Raw genomic sequence first — 25,350 nt, forward strand, 5'->3', positions numbered from 1 at the left:
ACATTAGTCATCTGTTAAAGTGTGCATTACTTTTCTTGTTGTCCATTTTACTAATAGCATAAAATCATCATTTCAGGATAGTGTTCTCCATCTATGGAGAATACACTTGATGTTACGGGCAGCTTAAACACTAATTTCAGAGTATAAAATCAGGAAACAACTACAAACTTTAAAAATAAGCAAATGAAATGAAAACAAACAAGCAAACCCCTTAAACAGTCACAATGAAACAAACCAACAATAGCTCCCTAAATTCGGGTGATGTATAAATTACTTATGTTATCTGTAACTCCATAAAATTAAGTTAAAAGAGAAGATATTTTAATACTAATAATGCTCTAATAATAATACTAATAATAGTCTCTGTCTGGAGTGAGTTTTGTTGGATTATAGATGGTTTGCAGTAGTCACTGTTGTTGGGTTCAAAGCATCCCTGAACATCATTGGAAAATGTGATTCTGTTGGCTGAAGTATGTTTTTCTAAAGCTTCCTCTCGCATCTTCTTGCTTTTGTTAAGGATATAGTTGTGTGTTTTGATAGTAAAAGTAATAGGATAAAATCACAAGGTCTGCCTTTCTCTCATCTTTATGAATTTATTTCTATCTGCATATTAAGGATATTTAAACATGTTATCCATACATTTCACGTCCTGTCAGCCTTATTTACAAGGCGAAATCCCAGTGAAATTCCATTGCTGATACATGGTTCTGTGTTCTAGCTATCTAACGTGGTGAAAAGTACTTGATGACTGATACTGTGTGGATTACCAGTAACCTAATTGCTTTTCCTCATTGATAAATGTGCACTAATACTACACCTGTGCTACAAATTTTTGTTTCCTTTGTCCTCCTCAGTCTCACAGTAGGGAGCAGTTGCACATTTTACTTGTTGGTTTTCAGTTTAAATGGTTTGGGACAGTATCCTAGGACTTTCTGGCTAGATAAAACATCATCTCAGATTTTTTCAGTGTCTTCACTTCAGCAGCAATGTACAGGGATGAATGAATAAAGACTCACATAATGACGCTGAAGTGATAGAAGAGAGAATTTGAAGTTGGAATGAGTTTCTTGAGGAGATTGGTGCTAAAGAGTAGTTCAGAATTTATCACAAGTACTCTATTTTGTTTCTTGGGCAAGGAATTACTGAAATGAAAGTCAACTAATAGCCATTTATAGAATGAATCTGCAAAAGAACTGGAGTGATTTATACATGTTTTCAGATGTGATCTATAGCAGTTTTTCATGCTACTTAGCCGTGGAAGGGCAACAAAAGCTTTGAAATATTCTGGTTTTGCAAGTAACCCCTATTTCTCAATAATATTTAAGCTGCTTTTTTTGCTCCTTCAACTTCAAGGGCTAATAACACTTGATATGCAGTATTTTGATGCTTGTTTTTTGTCGAGTGAAAAGGAATGACTGACACTGGTCTTTTGGTATGTTTGTTTTTTTTCCAGTCCACTCTAGTTTTCACTGAGCATTGCTCTTATTGAGATGGAAACATAGATAGTTAGATCATAATGGTTACATTCTTTCTTGTTTTCACGTTGTGGAACACTTGGAGTTTGATATAACAGTTATAAAAAGACAGGTTCGCAAGTGATGTTAAAATGGGGTAAATGTGATCTTTGCAAAGAGCTTTTATTAAAATTGGTATGAAAATTGTCTTACAACTTCTCACGGTTTCCTTTGTGATTAGGTTGAATTTAGGTTTTATTTCAAAAACTGGTTTTATTGCACAAAAGAATTCCACTGGGGAGACTATAAATTTTGATAAAGACTTGTGAAATATGTTGTGCAAGCACCTACCAATTAATGTACTTTTTCACTAAATTAAGAATCCAGTTGACATATAGGGTTGAGATCAGTTAATATGTATGGTTGAGATCATCCTATCTTTAGAACAAATCTTTGCTCTAAATTTCTCCTGGTTTTTAGTAGGCTGAAGCATGCATTCATCATACCTAACAGACTTTCTAGGTCTGATAACCTTTGTGGAATTGAAGCCTTGCTGTCTGATTACATTGGTTTCAGTGTTTTCTTGTGACATAATTCTTATCCTTAGTTGGGAAACACCATACTTTAAACAAATATTATTGTAAATGTTAGCTTGCCAATTTTCTTTGTGGACTAGGTAGTCTTTTTGCAGTATTTTATTACAATTGATTTTCTGGAGATCATCCATTAAGGTTAAAATGTAGACAGAAACATATATACATACACAAACATATATGTAATTTTTTTCAAGTTGAAATAGATTGTCTGCTTTTAACGTGTAAAATTTTCTCTACACTTATATTTTTGCTTTGTTTTTGGAGATACTTCTAGCCATACATATGCTGGAGAAGAGAGGAAAACTCTTAAAGAGAAGTCATTACATTTAAATTATATAAGAACCCATATTTGAAAGTATTTTCTTATAGTTTGTACACCTATCTTGGCCATCACACAATACTGTCATGAAGAGGATTAAATACAGGTGTTTTAGCTGTGGAGACATCATCTGATAGGATCCGTGACTGATACGATCTGAGCTGTGATTTCCTATAACACAATTTCATTTTGCTCAGTTGTTTTATCAGACAGTACATGGTATAAACTGGGAAAGAGTGTGGGAAATCAGAATTAATTCTACTGTCCTGCATTATACCTGATTGCACTGAGATCTCTGGGAATTAGCTGCATTAACTTATGCTTTTATTGTTCAAACTTGCAGAAAATTTTGCTCTCAACAATTCCCGGTTCAATTTCCTGTCTTTCTTCATGAAAGGGAATAGTTTCTCTGCTTGTAGCCTAGTCTACACTGATGTAAAAAAATTGTTACGTATTTTCAATACTACATGTACGGCCTATGTTTCTGAAAATTGGAGACTAGCATGTGATGGCTCTTAAAAACTGCAACATTTTGACCATCAAAACCAGTCTCTTCAAGTTGACCTGCTAAAATTAATAGCAGTCTGGATGAAACTTACGTATCTCTGGGATTGCTGTCTTGTCTGTTTTCTACAGTAATGTTGTCATTCTCATTTTCTTTGAAGCTTCCTTGAACTATCCCCCTCTCACAAATAGTTCCATATGGAGTCTGAAACACTGGCAGAAGTGCCCAGAGGCAAGCTGATAAGCAGCTCAGCTACACAGCTTCTGATGCAGCAGACTTTTATGCTTTCATTTTCTCTGCACCTCTAACCAGCACCCAGGTAATAGCAAAGTTCTAGAAGTGGAGGGACAAGAAATAGAAGTAAATGTAGTAGACCTGTATGATAGAGAGTAAAATCTGAAATTTTGTCTTGCTCCTGAAGTGTGAAATAGGTTTTGCTTTGAAAGCCTGTTAAGTCTCTGGAAACATGTTTCAGCAGTGTAGTTGATATATAAATGTCTCTAACTGGTATGAACGTTTTCCTCAGCTTACGTCTCAGCTTCTGTGCCTTTTTCCTCCTGTTTTTGTGAGATGACTCAGTCTACCTGAATATACAAGCATCTTGTAAATAGTTTTCCTCACTTAATAGCAACATACTTAGAAGTGTTTCGACGGGGCTGGACTCATTAAGGCATAGGATCAGAATATGGAAGTACTGTGTAGTGGGAATAGAAGAGTTATTCCTCTTTTAGTGAGGCTTTCTTTCTCACTGAACAGATTTCAGGTAAGGAGTTTACTTTTGAAAGAAGGCTTTGTGTGCCTATTCCTTTTTGAATTTATAATACTCCCCATCTCCCAAAAATAAAACTTCTGAATTAATATCTTTTCTGGAGGACTGGGTGACTTTGTGTGCTCTGATGGTACAAGAATGAAGAGCAAGTGTTCTTAAACGTGGGAATTCTTTCCATCCTGGTTTCCTAGGGAAACAAGGGTATGATCACATACAATGTGCATGCTGATTTCTCTTCTAATATCTGTTACTGCCCAATTTCAACCAAACTTACAGAGAAGTGGAGGTGTTGGAGATAAGAAATTCCATAAAGCTAGGTAGCTGTGTAGAAGGTAAGCATCCTAGAACAACATGGCTTTTTAAGGGAAAATTTGCAGCTTGAGTTAATAGTCACAGAAAACCACTTGCATTTACCCATTATGAATGATCTGCTTTGGGAAAGGTTTTATTTGCAACTGGCACACCTCAGGCCACACAAATTCAGATGCAGCATATCCAAATGATGAAGTGACAAATTAAGCTTAGTATACAAAGAAAGGGGTATATAAGCAATTTAAAACAGCCTTCTCATAGGCAGTTGTGGCCTCTCAAATGGCTACAATCACCTGGAAAAGAATTCTTGGAGCTGTAATAAGTAGTTACGTGAAAATATAAATTCCATGGTCAGTTTTAGTAAAAAAATCCCAACAAACCAAAACCAAAAGAACCAAGAATTTTTAGAAAAAAGGTAGGGAACAAGATGGAAAATACTAGGCCACCATGTAAATCTGTCGTATGTCTGCACCATGAATACAGTTTGTAGTTATGGTTCTCTCATCTTAAAAAGGATATAACAGAACAAGGATGATCAAAAGTTTCAAGAGAAGAGTAATTAAATAGCCTAACACTTCATCTTGAAAATGACCAATTGGCGATAAGGTGAAGCAAGAATATAGTACAGAACTATAAGAATGTCATGAAAAAAAGTGAATAGATATGACTCTACAATGTTTGATACAATTTCTTTTCATGTTTCATAAGACTTGTATTACTGGGAATGTGGTCTAAAAAAATTAAAAAGGAGATGATCTTCTCATAGAACTAGTAGATAGTCTGTGAGATCACTGCGTCATCATTTTGTGAGGTTGAAGGGGTTTTATTGACATAAAGACAGAATGAAGAAATCCAGAGAAAGAAAATCTGTCAGAGATGAATGCAAAGATATATCCTCTGGCTTAGGAGTTCTTGCATTGTGGAGTTCTGAAAGCTGTAGAGTACTTTGTGGAAGTGGTGGCTTATGCCTGCTGTGTCTGTGGGAGGGGAGTTCCTAAGGTACCTGCTGCCAGAGCACTGTCAGAGAGAATATGGGAGCAGAAGGCCATTTGGTCAGACCTGGTGCAGGCACAGTAATGCAACTTCAGGACTTGGGTTTACAGAAGACCTTGGTATTATAATGCCTTGTGGAATAACCTTGTCAGATCATCAGTGGTTTTCAAAGTGCATCTTGACTTCGCTGGCTGCCAAACACTTCAGTGGGAGAATATTGACTGTGATGTATAGTTTCCTCCTTTGGATGAATGGGTAATTCACTTTCCTGAAGCCCCACAAGGTACTTTCTCAAATAGTGGCCATGCAGCATTCTTGCTTTTCATTAATTAAGGTTTTAGATACTCACAACCTCTTGTGTTTTCAGCCCGTGTGGACAATTAAAAACTAAAAAGGAATGTAAACTCAGTGTAAAAAAATGTGAATAGAAAGCATGTAGTTTGCAATGTTTGTTCCCACAGTCAGAATACCTGGACAAGCTGTTGTGGTTTTTGTAGTGCATGTCCCATGTGCCTCAGCCCTGACCTTAAGAAAAGTTCAGACTCCAGGTCAAACAGAGCTGAAGACATATACATAAATCAATGACTTGTTTTAGTGCCACGTTAAAATAACATGAGTGGCTGGCTTTTCTGACCCCTCCTCCTTTTCATTTAATGTGCTTCTTTGGCTCTTCTTTAAAGAGAGTTCTGTAGAGTAATTTCAGCTCTTATCAGCTTGCTGACAGCTATATGAGCCTTTCTGCTGGCTCCAGGCAATCACTGCCAGCGTGTGAAACATCCCATTCTTGCAGTGAAATGGTCTTGGATAGAGTTAAAGCAAATGGATGGTGGAGTTTTCCTGTGGGTGGTGCAACTTACATAAAAGAGCTGGGATTTAGTTCTTGTTAACCAATTAAACAGAAATTCATTTCAATATCTGGACACTGGAAGCTCTTTGAGCATAGTTAGATTTTTACAAGTCCTTTTAATGAGAATATTAAACTTACAGCTGCAGTTCTTTTCCTGACAGGGGACAGCTTCTGTCTCAGGGTTCCTTAGACTCATCATTATCAAATTTAGGCAAACTTTCATCTGTCTGCCATTTGTATCATTTTAAGGAGTGCGACTGCAGAGGCTAACCCTGCCTTAATCCTCCCGGAGTGCTTCAGTGGAACTCTGGGTCCCCCATAAATGTCAGGCCTGCACAATTTGCCATCTTATCAGATGCAGTGAAGTTAGTTCCAGCCCTCTCACCCCTCCCCCAGAGGAAAGATTTGTTGCTGCAAACAGCAAAGGAAAGAGAAAACTTTTTCCTGGCTTACTGCCAGGATCACCATGGGAGTTGTAGAATCCTTGGCATTTATATATGAGACTCTCATTGCTCCCCACTCCCTTCATTTGTTGCAGAGAGTATCCTTATCCTAGATTTTTTTCTTGTTGTCTGTCCTGCCTTGTTGCTTTTCAGAATGAAGAAAACTGTCTTCATGGCATCTCTGAGAAAGAACTACAAAATTTGAGACCAATCATCACTCAATGAATAACTTTTATAGGACACAGTTGGGCTGCTTTTGTATCTATGTTGGCAGCTTCTAAACAACAAAAGGTGAAACTTAACTGTAAAAGGGAAATTATGCTATTTTAAGACAATTTTCTTGTTTGTTTTTAAGATTAGATTTTAAGAGTGTATTTTAAGAGTTTGCATCTTGTTGCACAGTGAATTTTTGCTGCTTACACTTTGCAGATTGCTATACACAGCTTGGACAGACTACAAATAAACCCAGATGATCCAAAAACTGGAAAGGCATGTAGTTTTAGAAAGAATATTTGAAAATATTCTGTTGTGCACATGAAGCAGTTAGCTGCAGACAAATGGATGATTAAGCATATCTCCTGGTATTCCACTCTCTTTGTTACTCTCTGCTTTCCCTCTGCTGCTGCTTAGTGTGTATCACATCACATTTATCAAATCCCCTTGCTCCACTTAGCCCCTTTCATTATTGAAAATGTTACAACTTCAGCATTTATCTGTATAGCATAAGTACACTGCAGTGCTGTAGTAATTTGCATGTGAGTATATTCAGTAGTGGTAGTAAATATGCCTTGGTCTTGTATCCATTTTACTGATGAGTAGATAGAGACATAAATTAACTTGTACAAGGTCAAATCATAAGATTAGTAATGGAATTTGGAAGTCCTGGATCATGTTTTAATGGCTAAATCAAATATAACTTACAACACAGTAGGAACATTGGTCTTTAAAATTAGAAAGGTTTTACATGTTCTGTAGAAACAATCTGCTGCCAGGAAATCTTTAGACAGCTTTTCCTTTAATCTTTGTCTGTAAATTATGCAGATATATCCAATATTTTTTTAGATGCCTGTATATGGGAAAATTATGTATCTTTGTTATGAATTGAATAGAGGACTGTTTAAGAATATATTGTAATTCCCTTTGGCTTGCAAATGGTGTAATTTGTATCTAGGGGTTGGCTTCTTCCTTTCCCTTTTGCTCCTTTTTTAATTGTTCCTTTCTTTTTTTTCATTAGTGACAATTCTGAATGCTCTTTAGAAATTAAAATGGCACCTGGCATTAGTTGTCTTTCAATACATACTCTATCCTGGTGACTTAAATCTGTACAGATGCTCTGGAGAGGAGGACTACAGAGGGTGTGCATATTCCAGGATACTAAGGATGAAGTAAGGAATCATGGATAGAAGTTGTTAGATTATGGTTAAGATTAAGAAATACAGTTTCCTGCAACCAGATTCAAGTGGTAGTGGAATTCTGGTCCCAGGGGGTTCACAGAATATTTCATCTCTTTTCCCTCACACAGCACAGTCTATCATAAATATGCTTCCCAACACTGTAGCAAACAAAAGCAAAAAATATCAGTGGTGCCTCTTGAGGCATTGGGAAAAACTTTGGGAAAAACTTTCCTGATCCTGAATCTAGTGATTAGGTTAAACATGAGCATGAATACTGCAGCCCTGAACCAACTGTCTGGAATGTTTCAGTAAGCTAGCAGCACCAGCCCAGGCTCTGCACTGTTCCTTTCACTACTGGTTTTGTTTCTGGTCTGTTGCTGCCTATGTGTAGTAGCCAGAATGTATCAAGGGGAGAGGGAAAACAACTCCTTCCTCACATTTTTAATTGTTCAGGTGAAGCAAAAGATTAATACATAATAAATATGCAAATGCTGGTTAGTACTTTCCATCTTTTTTTGGGTAGCAAGGATTTATGTAATAAGCCTTAATATTTATCTTTGAGATTAATTCTCTTTTTTTTACAAAATTCGGTTTCATGCAGTAAAGGATATCATGGTGTTTCACATGTTTGCTGAGAAGAAATAAATAACTCTTGTTGATGTTTATCAACTGTTTTGTTCATGTAAAATTATTTTCAACCCTGTTGCATTGCAGTGCGACTACCACATAGTATTATCACAACTAATGATTAATAATCACCTTACCTATTTCATCAGATAGCCAGGCAGTCATGTGCAGTTTGAGCCATGAAGGATGAAGTATTTTTAAATAGCTTGAGCTAAGATCAGTTATTTTTAAAGTGCAGAGGAAAAAAGTAGCACCATGTTCTAAATGGAATTTTTCAAGTAGATATGGAAAAAACCTCATGACTGCTGTCCTTCACTTTTATCCTTCCAGAAGTCAGTAAGATATATTTGTATTCAGGCAATGCTGGCAGTAGTCTCTGTCATTAAAGTTGTCCAGTGTTGAGAACTGTGTGTATGGGGGTATGTGTGTTATGTTTGTGCTTATATAAAACAGAGCTGTATAGCTTACAGGAAACTAAGCAAGACATGTCTTCATCAAAAGGGCAAGTTCTTCCTGGTATACAGCTTAAGCTCTGAAATTGAGGTATTTGCTGCTTTTTGACCGCTATAATATGGTGGTAACCCTACCTAGATTTTTTTTTTCCTTCAGAAAGCTGTCCTTTCATGTGTGTGATTGGCACTGGGCTTGCTTTGTGTTTAGTTTCTCTAATCAAGGGAATTTAAGCTTCTATTCTCCCAGCATTAGTACAGCAGTCATGGGAAATCTCAAACAAGCCAGATCTTGTTGCAGCAGTTGACACAAATAAAAGCGGTTGTGCTTTTATTTATTTATTTTTGATGCTGGATGCTGATTAAAAGTTTCCAAGCATCCTTGAGGCATGTTATAAAGCCAACCAGCAGAGAGCAGGGCAGCTGCCAAGGAAGGGAGATGCTGGTAGACAGAGGACAAGATCACAGTGGGAAGCATCAGTGTGTGTAACTCAGAAAGCTGGGAAAGGTGTAAACAGATCCGCAATTTATCTGTAGAGTGGGGTCTCCAAACACTGTTTTATTGGCCAGTGGCTCCTGCTTTACTAACCTCTAACCTCTGCAATACTCAGAGGTGCTGCCCACCAGCCAGCCTTGTCTTTGAACCTCCCTTGGCTCCTGCCACCTCAAAGGCTTGCAGTCAGATTCCTGTGTTTTGCTTGGGACCTCACCTCTCAGCAGGATGCCTGCAGCAGGGAAAACTGATCTACCCTGAGAACATAGACATATTTGAAGGCAATACCCCTAGGACTAGAAACCTATTGCTTTCAGTTTCAGGAGCTGTCCATCACTTGTCAAAAAACGTGACTAAAATGTCCTCCCACCCCCAACTTCTGATCATACAGTAGTTGAATGTTCCCTGCAATTACATACATGGTTTTCTATTATTTTTTAGGCTGCCATTGAATCAGTGATAGTGTAAGTCTAGCTTACTGTAGGTCTGGTTTCATGTTAACAGGGAGTGTGCAAAGGACAAACATCATAATAAGGATGATACAGATCCAAGTGATTTTGACTACTCCTCAGGTTAGGTGTGTCTGACCCTTCCTTCATAGTAACAGCCTGGTGAACTTGGAGTAATTAGGGAGCCATGTAAACTCCTGGAAACTGGAGGGAAGAGAGTGGCCTGTTTTTGTGTCATTACATCATTATCGATGATTATGTAGATAATGACTATCTGAAAGCCACAGTAGGATCTGTATTACTCTTTTTCAGGTGTATTACTTTTTTTCAGCTGTGTTATTTCTGTGGTGTCGACAGATGTCATTTGCCTGTAAATGGGAAGACACGACTGAAAGGTCCTTGGGAGCAAAGGGAATTCAGAAAATGGTAGCCATTTTTACATTACATGTTTCTAAAGCTGTAAATGCCTTTTTTTTTTTTTCTTCTCATCCTGCTCCTCTCTTTGCTGACTCTGTCTCCATGCTTTGCAACAGTATTCCCAGCCACAGCTGAGAATGGGGTGTTTCCTTGCTGCTCATAGTGGTGGTATCTGTTGGCTCCTAAGTGAAATGTGTTTTGGCCATGGATTTGTAGAGTGCCAGGGCAGTAAGTCAGGTTTCCTGGCTGGTGCAATGTTGCCTTCTGTAACAGAGTTGTTAAGTTGACATGCTCATTAATCAAAGAAGCAAGTTTGAAGTGCAGAAATATATGGAGGGAGGGGAGAACACCAGTGCTAAGTGATATTTTTATCTATTCAAGTTTTGTGTTCTTGCTATTTTTAGAATTAAGTTACTATCACTAGGACAAAGAATAGCGGAAATCCGTATTTTAAGGGTAAAGATAATGCAAGATTTCAAAACTATATATAATGTTACCATTTCATGAGAGAGAATGAGAACTCTTCTATTGAAAATACCATCTTTTATGTCATATATTTAAGCATAATAAGGTTGTTCATAACAGAACATAGAAACCTTAAAACCACCAAAGCAAAACCAAAAAACCAACACAACATCTAAAACCAAGAACCCCCCCCAAACTCCCACAATTATTTGAAAGTATGGAAGCAAGAGTAAAAATATTAACTTTGAGGCATATCTGTTAAAGAACCATTCTCATATATGCACAGTATGTGTTGCTGTGCATATGGGTTACTGTAATTATGTCAGTGATTCTTTTCAAAGCACCAAAGAGGAGAATCTGAGGAAGGCTGCAGTGCAAGACGCTTAATATCTGAGATTGCATTAACATTTTCCTTTACCCTTAACTCTTAAGAGTCATCAAGTAGTCTACAGCAGTAAAACTGAGAGCCAGTAGAAGTGAGTTGCTCCCAAGTGGCTGGTATCTGAAGGGTAAGACTAGCATTTTGAACTCTGACCCCTGTCCCCTTATGAATCAGCAGCTTCAAGAAGAAAAAGGGGAAAAAAAGAAATCTGGATAATGGAAAAATTTAATTTTCACTCTCCATTGTGTCTGAAGCAGGTGAATTTTATTGTTTCATGACTGAAATTGCTATAGTAGCGAATATTGAGCCAAATGATTAAATCCACTTGCTGCTTCACTTTTGAAAAGATAATTTTTGAGGCTGAATTACAATAAAAACCAGCACCATGAAATGTCTTTCTAGAATTTCTGTCTTAAAATATTTGACTGTAATGATACAAATTATTGTTTTGTTTTCTTATCCTGCAGAAGTGTGTTGTAATTAAGAAATATTCCTCTGTAGGCCACTCCCATAATTTGTATAAGTTAAATAGATGAATTTCATATTTTCAGGGCTTTAGTTGAGAATCATGCATAACTCAGAAACAAGAGTTGAAAGATGGAATGGATATTCATAAATAATATTAAAAGAATGTTGTCTTGTTACATTAGAAGCAAGCTTCAGCTAACTGGAAACAACAGTATGTGCCCTGCATTGTTCTACTGCTCATTCCTCTTTTTCCCTTGTAGAGGATCTTCTGGTTTGAGGTTCAGGTAACCCCAATGTTGAATTATGGATTAGTCTTTTTCTGAACTGATCAGGCACCCTCGAAGGTGCAATTCCTTGCTAATCCCCATTTTTTAGCTTTGGAAGTAACACACTGATTTTCTGAGCCCTCTTTATATGCTGCCTGCACTACTGCTTTTCTTGGATAGGCCTGTGTTGACAAACAGATGCAACACAACCAGCTTAGATTGAATTTGAAAGGTGCTTTTAACCTGATATTCTATAAAACATGAAAATAAATCAGAAAACTTTTCAGGTTTTGGCAAGTTAACATGATTTACCAGTATTCCATTGATTTAAAGGTTTAACTCTTAATATTCATCCATAGTCTATGTATGAGGACAAGAAACTGATTTTTACTTTCAGATTGCAATTTCTAAAGAGTTTACCTCCAGTTTTAGGGAATTGCACTTTCCACCCCAAAAGTGACCCAACTTTCCAGAGTACAGCTCTCTTACTTTTTTCATAGTCTGAAACACATTAATTATTTGGGAAAAATGTAGCCTACATTTTTGCTTGTTCTCATTTTAAACCTTCATGCCTCCCTGGGAAAAATGAGAGGATCTCAGATTTTTATTGAAGACATAGCATTAAGGGGAAAAAGGATCATGGCCTACAGCTAGTCACTTACTCTGTCCTCTCATGCTCCCTTAATAAGAGGAGAACGGATTGTCTGGGAGGTATTTTAATGTACCAGAGCTCTAAATGTCTCTCTGAATGACCCTGTTTTTTTCCTGCACTGGTTACAGAGAAAAGATTGAGCCAGCCGGTGTTAGGTGTGTTGAACTTGATTGTGTGATATTGCCAAGGGTCCTAAACCAATTAAGCAATTTTTTTAACCCCAAATTGTTACCATTTTCTAGAAATAACTAAATACTGTCTAATTCATAATCATGTAAAGTCTTCTCAGGGTTTTTGTGAGCCTGTGTAAAAAAACCCAAAGATTGCACTGGTTTTAGCTGCCCCAGCTGGCATCATCTTTGCTGAAGAACTGCGTACTAAAAGTAGTGTGTATGATCAGCAAGGAAGTTGTTGAAACAGGGAACCAGATGTAGAAACAGTAAAGCAGTACAAAAAAAGGGTGCAGATTACAATTTATAAGCAGTAATTTGTGGGAACTTGGAGTTATAGGGTCCTCAGTCTGAACCCAAAATTTATCTTGGGAAACTTTATAAAATGCTTGTTGCTCCATAAGAGGAATTTATGCTTTCTTCAGTTCCATTTTGCAGGGGAGGTCAGTAAGGTGCTTGAGAGCTCGAGCTGGCTATCTGACTATTATATAACATCAGCTACCCTTATATGCGTCTCTGGTATAGGGCAAACATAAAAATTCAATTTATCTTGAACCCCAGTAGCCCATCTAATTCTACTGGACAATGGAAATAGGCTGGGGTGAGGGAAGGTTGCCTGTGACCAGTCCTAGTAGTTTACTTGATGGACAAAACTTGTTAGGTCTCAGTAACTTAGAAAACATTTGATTGTATTACAGTATGACGTATAACTTCAGAAGGTCTTAGTGGATGCACTTACATGCGCAGAGCTGATGCACATCAGATGCACAGCTGAGCTATAGATATTTCTTGTAATATCTTTTATATCTCTGCTGAAGGTACCTGGTTTAGCAAGGGGTTGCTGCAGTCAGTATCTTCAGTTACTTAGCCAAGTATTAATTTTATTAGTTTAAAGTTTCTATTTAGAAATTAAAAAAGAAGATAAACTTGGTTTGTTTGTTTGTTTTTTTTCTGCTATCCATCCTAAAATTTGAAAGGAATAAAAGTAAGATCACTAAGCTTCCAGGCCTGTTGCAGCATCTAGGCCACACTCTTTTCTTTGGCTAAACTCCTGTAATCCAGCTGGGAGTAAAAAGCAGGAACATCAAGAGCCATTGAGGAGGGAAAGCATTTAAGCAGAGTCATCCCAGCCAGTGTGAAAATCGTATTTCAGGCCCTCATAAAACTTTTCGAGGCATTTTAGAAACACTGAACTGCTGCAGTGGGGCAGAATCTTACAGCATCATGGCGCCTGACCTAAAAGTTGAGAAAAGTGGTGGTTTATGGGCAGTTAAGTTTTACTACTCTTCTGCGAATTTTGGTTTTTTTCCTTTTGCTAACTTTACCAACTCCCACCAAATCATGGGCTGTGAAAAGACAGGAAGCTAGAAAGTTCCTTTCATGGACTGTTTTCTCTTGATCTAAATGTTACAGAAAGTAGTTCTTTCCTTGCCTCATGCCCAGTGTTTGTCTTTTCACAAACTAATCAAAAGATTTACGTTGATCTGTCTTGCCTTCTACACCGGAGCACCATTAGGGGCATTAACACTAGAACTTATAAACATTATATGAATGGACTCTGTAACCTGATGCTATGCTGGCTTGTAAAGAGCTTATAAAGAGATGCTAGGCCCCCAAGTGTGTTTATTCCTAAGGAAAATAACACCTTCCCTAAATAAATGTTACTTTCAGTGAGTAGGCTACCCTGTTGCTGCCTGCTGCTGCCTGTTGTCTGCTATGAAAATAACTGCAAATGCCCCCTTCCCAAGCTCTTGCAGGTACTGATATGTGCTGAATATTGTCAGTTAAGTTTCTTCATAGTCTGCTTGAACAAAGTCCCGGAACTGAAAAGTAGAGGAATGGAACTTTTGGGTTGGATGGTTGCTTATTTGGTTGAAGGAACATCTGTCTTTCAGATATTGCTAGTCTTTCTCAAGGTGTGCATATGTATTTTTAGAGTATAAATTATAACACTATATTATATTAAGCAATTTTGGCCTCTACATAAAGTTTTCATGGCAGATCTAATGAGGATGCAGCAGTTGAAAGTGGGGCAGGGAGGAAGAAAGGAAAGGCAACAACTTAGAACTACTTACTAATATGCCAGTGTTTGTGACCTTGGTCTGCAGAACTCACTGGTGAGAGGAGAGAGTTTGGCCTCCAGTTCCTTAAGTCTATGGCTTCCATGATGAAGTTCTCATGGCTTTGCTAAATTTACTGCAGAAATTGAATTCAGGTGAATTAATTTCATGGGGAATCTATTGTGTAATGAGAGTTTCCAGTCACTTCAAACCTATTGGGCAACCCAATAATACAATGTACTTCTCATTCTCAGTCAAGTCATACGGTATGCTACATGTGACTCTTTGAAACATTGGTAAAACTGTTACAGAATATAATGCTTTTCTGTCTTGCATTTTGAATCTATCCTAGATTTTCTATTTATCCAGAAATTTCGAAGGGGAAGAGAAGTTACGTTTCTTAAATAGCTGTTTTCAATTCCTGGTAATCAATGTACATTGACTTGTGTTGTTTTGGCAGTTGTACAAAGTACATGTTTGATCTCTATTTACCACTTAGATTGCCTGTGACCTAGGCAATATTTAGGTGTATACGAAGTTAGCATTCTCTACAAGTCTGTGGTCCACATACTGTGTTTCCTTAGAAAATTTGGAAACCTCATCAAGCAGGCTTCTAGAGTACTAGAAGCTAATTTCAGTTCAAGTTGAAAGGAATGCTAGCCTTACTTGATCATAGTTATAGTCTGTGTATATGTCTATGTGGAAGACAAGATTTAGGATTATGGATTTCTTATTTCAAGATCCTGGAATGCACTCAGGTAGCTTTAATTAGTATATTACAATTGCCATACCTTAAAAACATTACCCAGTGTAATAACATTACTCTTCTTATTCATAGATATGGAAAAGAGAAACAGATAGCTCAGTAAAACTGTGTAAGAATAATAAGTAAGTTGGCATAGAAGTCCGGACACAGATATCTTTGTTGTTGTTGTTGTTACTCTCCTGTATCACAAATATGTTCATGGGATTTTTATCCCCTCTGTTTGTTACATTCCAGCACAAGCTTTTCAACCTCACCAAGTAGAGCAGAAAATACATTTTAAATGAAATCAACATACATCTTCCCAATAGAAAACTTGCCCAAAATATTTAGTAACTCAGCATGTGGAGCAGCAGACGCTAGCAAGCCATGTTAATCAGTTCTGCCTTATAAAAGCAAACAAGGTGGGGAGGAAGTAATGAGACCCTGAAACATCTGTTTGGGGACTTCAAATCCCCTTAGAAGGTTTTGAGTTCTGCCTTAAAGAAACACAACTCCAAAAATATTACTACCAACTGTGGGAACATTTTATGGCTCTTTACAAAAAATTAATTTCATAAATATTAATTCCCTCTGCCCTCTTCTCCAGATTTGCTTGTGGTGTAAAGGTGTAATCTTGCCTGACATTGGAAGCATTCTTTGAGCAAGGGGAAGCTAGATCAGATCCATCCCAGTTTTGCTGAAGGAGAAAAACTGGCTTTGATTGTTATGAAGCTAGATAATAATAGATATTACAGTATTAATAGACAATCTTAGAACGGTATAGGAATGCTGTCATTTAGTAACAGTGGAATACATAGTCCTGTGTGCATTTCACACTATTAATAGCTACTTGCTTATAAAGTTGTATGTCAATAGGCTATATAAAATAGTTTCTCCTTCTGCTTAGTGCTGCTTAGTTGCTCTAACCATGTTCTAAACATGAAAATAAAATTTGAGATCTGTATTCTTACTCCTGTTTATTTAGAATACTTGAACAGTTGGCTGTTCTGGTCCATTTTAATTCTTATTCTGCTTCTGGTTTTGTTTTTAAATCAATTGCTGCTGAGTTCTGGATAATACATTTTTCCTAAGAAATGGAGCATGGGGAAAGGAATACTTATGCCTTTGCTTAGCATGTGGTGTTTGCTTTATTTCGTGTCTTTTTATTTATTCTTGACTGTTTATATAATTCTTCTGCTTTTACAGTTGGATGTAGTGTTCATTTTGTTCTGTGTTCTTAGTAATCAGCCTGTTATGCAGCTGCTAAGTCCTACTAGGGAGAGAAATAAGGAGAGGGAAGGGACTCCATTCTAGAGTGAAGTTACTTTGCACTCTCCCTGGATGACAAGCTCTAGAGTAATGTCATTTTTGGGCATACTCATCAGTCTCTTAAATAAAATTTTGAAATAGCCTGAAGTAGTTGGAGTTATGGCTGTTCTCTCAATCAAAGTGAGAAGTAGTACTTCAGAGAACATTAATCTCTTTCCTAGTTTGTTTTTTTAATTGTTATGTGGATTGTTTTCATCTTAAATATTTACAGAACTTTTCTGCAGAATCTGTTTTACAAACTAGCCACAGAGTAGAGTTTTAGGGCCGGTGTTTCGACAAGAAGTCTGTAGTTCTGAGTCCCATAACTTACACTCAAAGTAAAGTAACGGGTAGCATAAGCATGAATATCTGCAAGTTTTTGCTGGTGAATTTTCATTTTCCATGCTACTTATAATCTTTCCTGTACACTGTTAGCTAGCCTAGGAATACTCTAAAAGAAAGTGTACATGTAGGAAGCACTGTTTGTCTTCTGTTAAAAAGTACTGACCTGCAGAGTGACACATGTTGGCACTTGTTAACAACAGCTAAACAAGAGTTATTTTTGGTTCATCCTAAGATCTGTGCTTCCAGAAGCTTGGTATTCTTTCAGTAATTAAAAAAGTAAATAATGCAGTAACTAAATAAGGTAAATAATATTATTTAATATTTTCATAGCATGTGATTAAAAATGGCTTGTTTGTAGAGCTTTTTTTCCATTTAAGAAATCTGTAACATGAGTAAAATAGCACTTGCCCCAATTTGTATGGTCTTCAGTTGTATTCTGACTCTGAAAGCTTCTAAAGCTTTCAATTAATAAAAAAATGCATTTTTTATTGTTCTACCTCCTACATGCAAACACATACTCTTATAGTTGATAATGAACCATAAGAAGACTGAAAATGAAATTACTTTCTGGACAATTCAGGTTCTGCTGTTTCCCAAAGAAAAACTAGGTTGCAAAAAAATCATATTTCTTAGGCCAGAACTCTTGAACTACATTTATTGGTAAAACATGTTTTCTTCTGGGTTGGATGGGGACATCCAGGATCATTTGATGGTTCTAGGCATTTAAAAAGCATGTTTATTTCTCTAACAGAGATAAGTCAGCATTTTCATTTCATAACTCTTGCTTTTCTTTCAGCATTTCTGTCCTACACAGAAACTGGGACGAGATGAAAACTTGCTGCACAGGACCTTAGCTTGAGAATGATTCATCTGTGAAATTCAGAGCACCTGTGCATAACAATCTCATGCTTCATTTCACCAGTTTTACACTGCCTGTACTATAAATTAGCCAAGATTAACAATTTTAACAAATTGGCATGTGCATGTACTTTTGTGTAAATATCTTAATATTTACTTGTATAAATAAAATTTGGATTTTTGGAAGACTTGGGAAGGTATTAGTCTGGTAGGGTTCATGAGTACTGAAATTCTCTATCTGATCAACTGTCTCTAATACTGGTGTTAAAAAGTGACTTCTAAGTTCCACTTCTTAGGGCAGATGATTTTACTTGGCTATTTAGCTGCACTGTGGATTCCTCTGCCTTGGAAAAAAAATGAGTACAACAGCAATTTCTTCTATTCTACGGTCAAACTGCTTTTGACATTTTTCAAGAGGAAAACATATGATGAAAGTGTGAAAATACCTGATTCCTTCAAGTATTCTCATTCTATTTAATCACTTGAAAATAATGCTGCTGCTTCTTTTTATTGGCTGTGAGTCCTTTTCTTCTGGGAGGTGGAGTTGAGTTTGAAACCTTCAGGCTCTATGGAAATACTCTATCTACAATAAACATGCCTCCTAATTTAATTTCCACCTGACATGTAGACTTCACGGAACAGACTGTGCATGGCAAGCCAAAATTGATTGTTAAGCACTGGATCTGTGCAATGTGAAAGTGAACTTTATTCTCTTTACAGGCAAGGTGGTTCTGGGAAGCATATTTTAGATCAATGAAAGCAATTGCTCTCGCTACTCTTCAGATTATCAATGACAGAATTTACCCATATGCTGCCATTTCTTATGAAGAATGGAATGATCCCCCAGCTGTGGTGAGTAAATTCGTTTGATTTACTCATAAAACAAATTGTGGATTTGGTGGGGGCTTTTTTGTATAAAAGGTATGTGCTATGAAACTTGGTAATAATTTTGTGTTTGTGAATTTGTGTGTATATGTCGTGTGCTGGTAACTTGCACAGATGAAGCTAATATATTTTATGACAGCTGGCAAAATAACTAGCAGTTCATTTTATGTCCTGGCACTGAAATGCAAACTTTTAGCTTTTGCTATTGCACACACTAAATTGCTTCCTTGTTTATGTATTTATTTATTTTTCCTGCATGCATACATACACACACTTCTTTATTTCTGTTGCATATAGGGAGTTTCTACTTAAAAATGTATGACTGCAGAGAAAATAGTCAGTGGAAATGCTGAAGATCTTAAACAATCTGCAAGGATCTTTTATATCATTATGTTGAAATAGCTAATTATTCCTATGCCTACAGTTTTCTCCATGTTATTTCTTAATAATTTCTCTTATACAGAAACTGATGATCAAAGTTTTACTGGCTTTTTTTTTTTGCCTTTTTTTTTTGTATGTTTGTTTGGTTTGGTGTTCTGTTTTGGTTTTTGTTTGGGTTTTTTGTTTGTTTTGTTTTGTTTTGTTTAAAGTTTCACTGGCTGAACCCACCTCTGTTAAGAAAATACACTGGAGTATTAAACCTTTTGCACCAAGCAGCTGGTTCTGGTTTTTTACTGTATAAAAGCCTGTAGATGTTTTTCACTCATAATCAGTTAATTTTCTCTGTGTCAAAATATAAAAAATAGTTTTGTTTTACTAAGAAAACCAAACTTGGTAACTGTCTTGCTTTATGATGGTTTAGAGGGAGTTTCTCTGAAAGCTGGGTAGGAGTGCTTCCAGGAGTAGAGTGTGTCTTACTTTAAACTCTTCAGGCTGATGGGTGTGAACAGTTGCTGACAAAGAGTTAGAAGCTCATTGCTGAGTTTCAGAAGTTGATTTTCCATTGCCTAGCCAAAGGCATTCATAATCTCCTGTTGTCATTGCTTGGAGAGGGAATGTGGCCCTTGTCAGTATTTAAGGAAGAAATTAATCTGCATAAGATGTACTTCACAAGAAGGGGATCAGAGTATCTTAACACCTTTAGATTATGCTAGCAAAACCAAGCACCTTTAAATGCCTAGTAAAATGAAGAAAATGGCTAAAGATTTACTCACTCTTTAAAGGGAATGCAAAAATGTCTTCTCCTGGGTGCTCTCTTATGCTTATTTTTTTAAATAACTGTACTAGTCAGAATTCTTATGCTTATTTTTTTAATTAACTGTACTAGTCAGAATTCCACACTTGGTGTCTGCTTGTTAGGGGAATAATGATCCACTTGAGCCTGAGTGTGTTTCTCATCTAAGCTCCTGCCTATTATCCACTCATAGCACTGTTACAATTTCTAGTAAGCCTGGATGAAACATTATACTTGGAAAGCAGGTACATATGTACTTTTGAGGTAGCAGAAGATGGCAATTGCATCCTCTAAGTCTGATAAGATGACAAAGTAACTAAAGATGGCTTGAATGTGCTTTTGATTTATGAGAATATTGCTGTATTCTTCTCTAAATAAACTCCATGACCGAAGCTTTTAAAGAATATCATTTCAGGTCAGCCTCAGGGCCAGGATACAGCTAACTGTTAAAATGAAGCACCTGTGAGTTGACATTAATATCAGGGTGAAAAGTGTGAGTAACTGAGTGTTGTAAATTCTTATGTTACTTGTCAGAACTAACCTCCAAAACTTGCTGTGTGTATTCTGCCTTTGAACTCACCTGATTCAGCATCCAGTTCCTTTAGCTCTGCTTGTTGTTCCTTGTGCTGTTGTGGTCAGTAGGTGTCTAAGTGCAATGCTCTTCTGTATGCTCTTGTTCCTGTTACATGGTTTAGATAGGAACACAAAGGTGCAGAAAGAATATGTAGAAGCTGCAGGCACATTAGCAGAAGGTGTGGAGGTGGAATCACTGTTTTAAGGCAAGGGGCTTACTGAAATTAGCCAGAGATTTCTTTAATCAGTACAAGGCTGTTAATAGGGCTCAGATCCCTGTGCTCTGAATAGTGAGGTTTTGAAAATGAGAACATGGATTTGCTTATGGAATATTTATACGGAAAATGCCAGCTTTATATAAACTTACTTACTAGGACTTGCTAGGGTTTGTAAACTTAGTTGTTAGGACAAATTCACCTTTCTAACAGAAAGAAGATCTTGCTGCGTGAGATTATTATGCAGAGAATACTTAGAAAGAATCCTGGGTCATGGTTGCTTGCCTGCCTGTCTCCTTGGTTTAAGATTTCTTTTTCTTTATGTGCTTATAGGGGTTAATTTTGTTTAATATGTCACTAGGATCCTGAGAAGTAACAGAAAAAGAGTTTGGTAAAATGTTCTGATTATTAGTTGTTTTGTTGCTCAATTGTTACAACTACTTCAGGTGTTAGATAAAGCAGTATAACCATTATTTCTACAATTAAGATAGCTCATAACTCTCCAAAGAGAACATTGTACTCTGCATTTTATTGAGCTATTGCAGCCTCATGAGTTTGCTTCCAAAGTTAGATTCATCGTCTGACTTCAGTCTATTTTCTATGATTTTGTATAGATCTGCCATTTAGCATTTTGATTATAGTATTGTAGAATAGATTTTATTTTGAGTTAGCAAATACTTAGCGGATTGCAGCCTGTAAATATGCTGGATAAAAGATTTTTAGAGGCCTTAAGTATTCAATTAAGTAAGTTGTAACAGCAGCACCTATGAAGAGAAAGCTGCATCTTTCACAAAAGGCTGCCACAAGTTTGTTGTCACTTGCAAAGCAGGACTGATAGGCTTCTCTTTGCTTTTTTTGAATTTTGATACTTCAGATTAGGAATTAAGACATATCTGCAAACTTACTAATGATTACATTCCCTTTACCAGAAAATTGCATTGATATTTGTATCTGAGGAGGTTTTCTTGGACAGTCAGCGTGAAAGTGATACTCACTTAAAATCAGCGAGGCATGCTCATGGATAGATCTGCACATAAATAAACCTTATTCCTGTTCCTCATATATTTCTCAAGTCTCAACACAAATAAGCACCAACCTATTTGTGTTGAGTCTGTGTTTTCCCCAAACACTTTAAACCACTATCAATAGGTACTGCTGCCCAAAGAAGCAATCCTGCGCTCTTCTACAATTGGATAATTTCTCTTTTATATGTGCTACCTTCTTTTTGATTTTTCTAATTCACTTGTGGTGAATTAGCCAAAATAATTTACCTCATATAAAACTTATCAGTCAAAATTAAAAAAAAAAAACAAGGAGTGGGGTGTGGTGTAAGGGAGGGAGTGGGTAGCTGGAAGGCTGCTTTTCTTGGCATTAGTTAGACTTATATTGGCTCAAAATATTAGTGAGACTGTTGCCTGAGTATCTTCACCAAAGTGTGGATACAGCAGCAGTACAGGAGGGTGTTTTTCCAGGAGGGAGTATAAGATACACAGAAGGTGAATGCATATAGGTTTAAATCCATACTTAGTACATTGGACTGGAGAAGTGCACATTTATGTGTTTGTATGGGTTGACTGGAAACTGTTGGCCTTTAAGTTATAAAGTGGATTATTTTTCTACTCATTCACTGTCCTGTTGAGGAAATGGAAAACTAGTAGCACATAACATGCTAATGTGTTATGGAATAGTACTTTGAATAAAAATGCACTATTATTTCCTCCTTTTAATGAAGCAAATGATACTTTTGGGGCCTGAAATTCATTCCTGGACCATTTGAGTCCTTTATATGTCAGACAGTCTTTTGCTACAAGCATGGGAGTTTAATGTCTTTTGTATTTTTGGGCTAGCCATTATCCACTAGGTAGAGGCAGTCAGTTATGTTCAAGTAGGCCAGAAAATGACCAGTTCTGTGGTGTGCATTTTGATGGTTACCAGTTTGGGCTGGATTAGCAGTAATGACTTGCGTTTGAGATGTGATCTGTTATCTTCAATTAAGTACTTTGTTATGTTCTGATAGAGGTAAATTACTTCCTCACTTGTGCTTCTTTGTAGATAATTTAAATTCTCCTCTCTGCCTCACACTTTGCTAACATATATGGGTTTTTGAAAAATTAGTATGACAGGGTTTTTCCAGATTTCTTCAGTTGCTTTTATTGAAATTCTTTCACGCCTGTTTATAATATATATCTATGAAATATTAGAGGGTTGGTTTTTTTTGTCAGGGGCTGCTTTTGAGCTATAACCTTGGATGATACAGAACAGAGTTTAATAATCACTTGAGAATATCGGTATGCTGAACAATAAACATACCAGATTTCATTTCTTCCAGTGAGACAGAAAAGAGCACCGTCATTGGTTTAAACTAAAATAGCAAAATTAACTTAGTGCCAAAAGTGCCATTCATTTAGCAAAGCCTAAATAGGATGTTCATTTACAGAATAGTTTGTGGTTTCTGCCAATTACCAGGCACTTGACACTTGTAAAAAAATTCCCAGCCTCTTTGACTAGTATTTTCTAGCCCTCAGTTTCCAGATAATGCCACTCTTACAACTGTACTTCCATCCTAGTACCATTTGTCATTTTCAAAGCATTAAGCAAATATTAATGTATACTTTTTTATTTATCTGTAAATGAGAACAAGCTAGCACCTTTCTGGGCAGTGCACATCTGGTATTTTTTCCATTGAACAATGTTAGATTTCTGTTTCTGCTGCATTTCCAGCTACTTTGTGTGATGGTTTGAATCAACTGGATGAAATTTTGCTGTATTTATCATGTTAGAAGATAGGTTTTCTTTTTATATTAAATAAATTTCACTTTATTGATGGCTTTTAGATGTTGATATTATTGATAAGTTGAGTATACCACATGTATTTGGCTGTAAATACTGATATTTTTATATGAGTGTGGAATATGATCTAACAGTTGGTTCTTTAACTTACCTGCCCAGAGATTAGGATTCTTTTTTTACACAGTGGATTATTCTACAGTATGTAGAAACTCCTATGTGTCTTGTGACTAATTTTTTTTGGAGGAGGGTTTATGATCTTCATCAAAACATGAAATGTTGGCCACTGCAGCTTGGTTTGTGATTCTGCTGAGTGTAAGCACTGAGGTTGGCTCTGGACAAGTAGAGAGGGTTAATTTCTTTGGTTTTGCCCTGTGACCACTTGAGGATGGGAAGCATGATGAAATACTTTCTCAAAGTATTCAATAGGAACTTACCATAAATAATTGGAGAAAAATAGAATAAATCAAGGCTTTTTTTGGTCTGGTAATTCATAATTGAAACCACATTGAGGTTAGATTGATATTAAGAACAACCCCAAAAAGGCCTTAACTGCGGTGTCAGGGGATATATCTCTGTTTTGCTTAGATGTATAGAAGAACTGCTTAACTACTAAGTTCAACACACTGCTATCCTTACCTCTGTGCTTTTAAAAGACAGTGAGCTGTTGTTCAGACTGTGTGGTTTCGCTAATATTTGGTTTATAACAAGCTATCCAGGTGTTGAAAATAAAATACACAGGAAGGAAAGCCTGCTGTCTCCTTCATGGGAGCAGTGACATTTTATTCTTCTTAAGTGCTGTTGCTGAGTTTTTCCACTAAGTGATATCTGGGAAGTTCTTGATTCTTCTTTGAAATGGAACATCTTACACAGCCTTGTTTTCCTATAGACCATTCTGTGGTGCAGTTTGTGGAATGAGTCTGCTATATCTTTCTGCAGGTCTTTCAGTGGTGAACACCCAAATCAGAAGTTTTGGGATGGGACTGAATCTTAGTTATGTCTGATATTTTGTCAGTATCTTTGAGGCTCTGTAGCATTTTTCTGTTAGGATTGTCCATTTCTCAGTCTGGTTGTGCTCACTGATGTCCTGAAGCTCCCACCTATCTCTCTTCTGTATCTTGCTAAGAGTGGTCTGTTAAAAACTTCTCTGCCAAGTTGAAACTGAAGACTCCACATCGAGTCCAGTCTGAGCCTCCCACATAATGCAAATTTAGCTCCCTTGATACCTTCTCCTTAATGTATTAACTTTTCCTGAAGTAGAATCAGGTTGTTTTTAATGACCAAAGGGGAGGACAGTATTTGAACTATCTATAATAAAGGAAGGTGCCTTGTTTCTAAGGCATTATTATACATGAACACTTGTAGGAAGCATGCACAGGACAGATGCAGCAGTCTGAATCCTTACATGTAGACATAACCATTCCTGACTTCTCCTCTCTCCCTAGCTTCAGGCTATTCCTAAATTCTCACTGTCACTCAGGTCCCACTGCTTCGAATTTTCATATGAACTGCAAAGAGCTGTCAGGCAACTGAGACTGTGAGACTTAAGTGACATGAAATTACTCATAGGAAACTGGCATTTGAACTTGATCCTTTTTGCCCATAAAAATGATTCACAGCAAGTGACCTATTAATCTTGGATTAATTATCCTGGCTCTTCTAATGATATTAGCTGGGAGGGTGATAGTGAAGGGCTGTCTTATCCATAGCTGAGTGTCAGCACTTTGTCAAAGAAAGGTGATGGATGATCAATCTACTGTTGCTGTTTGCTCTCCTCTCTGAGAGTGAAAGTTCCTGTGAATTTCCATCAAGAATGTTAATAAAAATGGAAACGGGCACCACTTGGTTTCTTGAACAGTTACTGAGAGAACCCATCCCTACGTCATTAACCATTTCATGCTTTGCTACCATAATGGACATTTAATTAGGT

General features: G+C 36.9%; 1 protein-coding gene across 1 annotated transcript in view; it reads left to right on the forward strand.

Annotated features, from left to right (window-relative positions):
- The window catches only part of EXT2 (exostosin glycosyltransferase 2), a 75,701-nt gene that overhangs the window by 18,333 nt on the left and 32,018 nt on the right, over window positions 1-25,350 (forward strand). Inside the window, exon 8 of the mRNA XM_027704415.1 lies at window positions 18,507-18,638. Coding sequence (XP_027560216.1) covers window positions 18,507-18,638 — 132 coding nt within the window. The remainder of the gene's footprint in view (window positions 1-18,506; window positions 18,639-25,350) is intronic.

Source organism: Neopelma chrysocephalum, unplaced genomic scaffold, assembly GCF_003984885.1.
Source record: "Neopelma chrysocephalum unplaced genomic scaffold, ASM398488v2 Primary Assembly neopelma1_24, whole genome shotgun sequence".
NCBI lineage: Eukaryota > Metazoa > Chordata > Aves > Passeriformes > Pipridae > Neopelma > Neopelma chrysocephalum.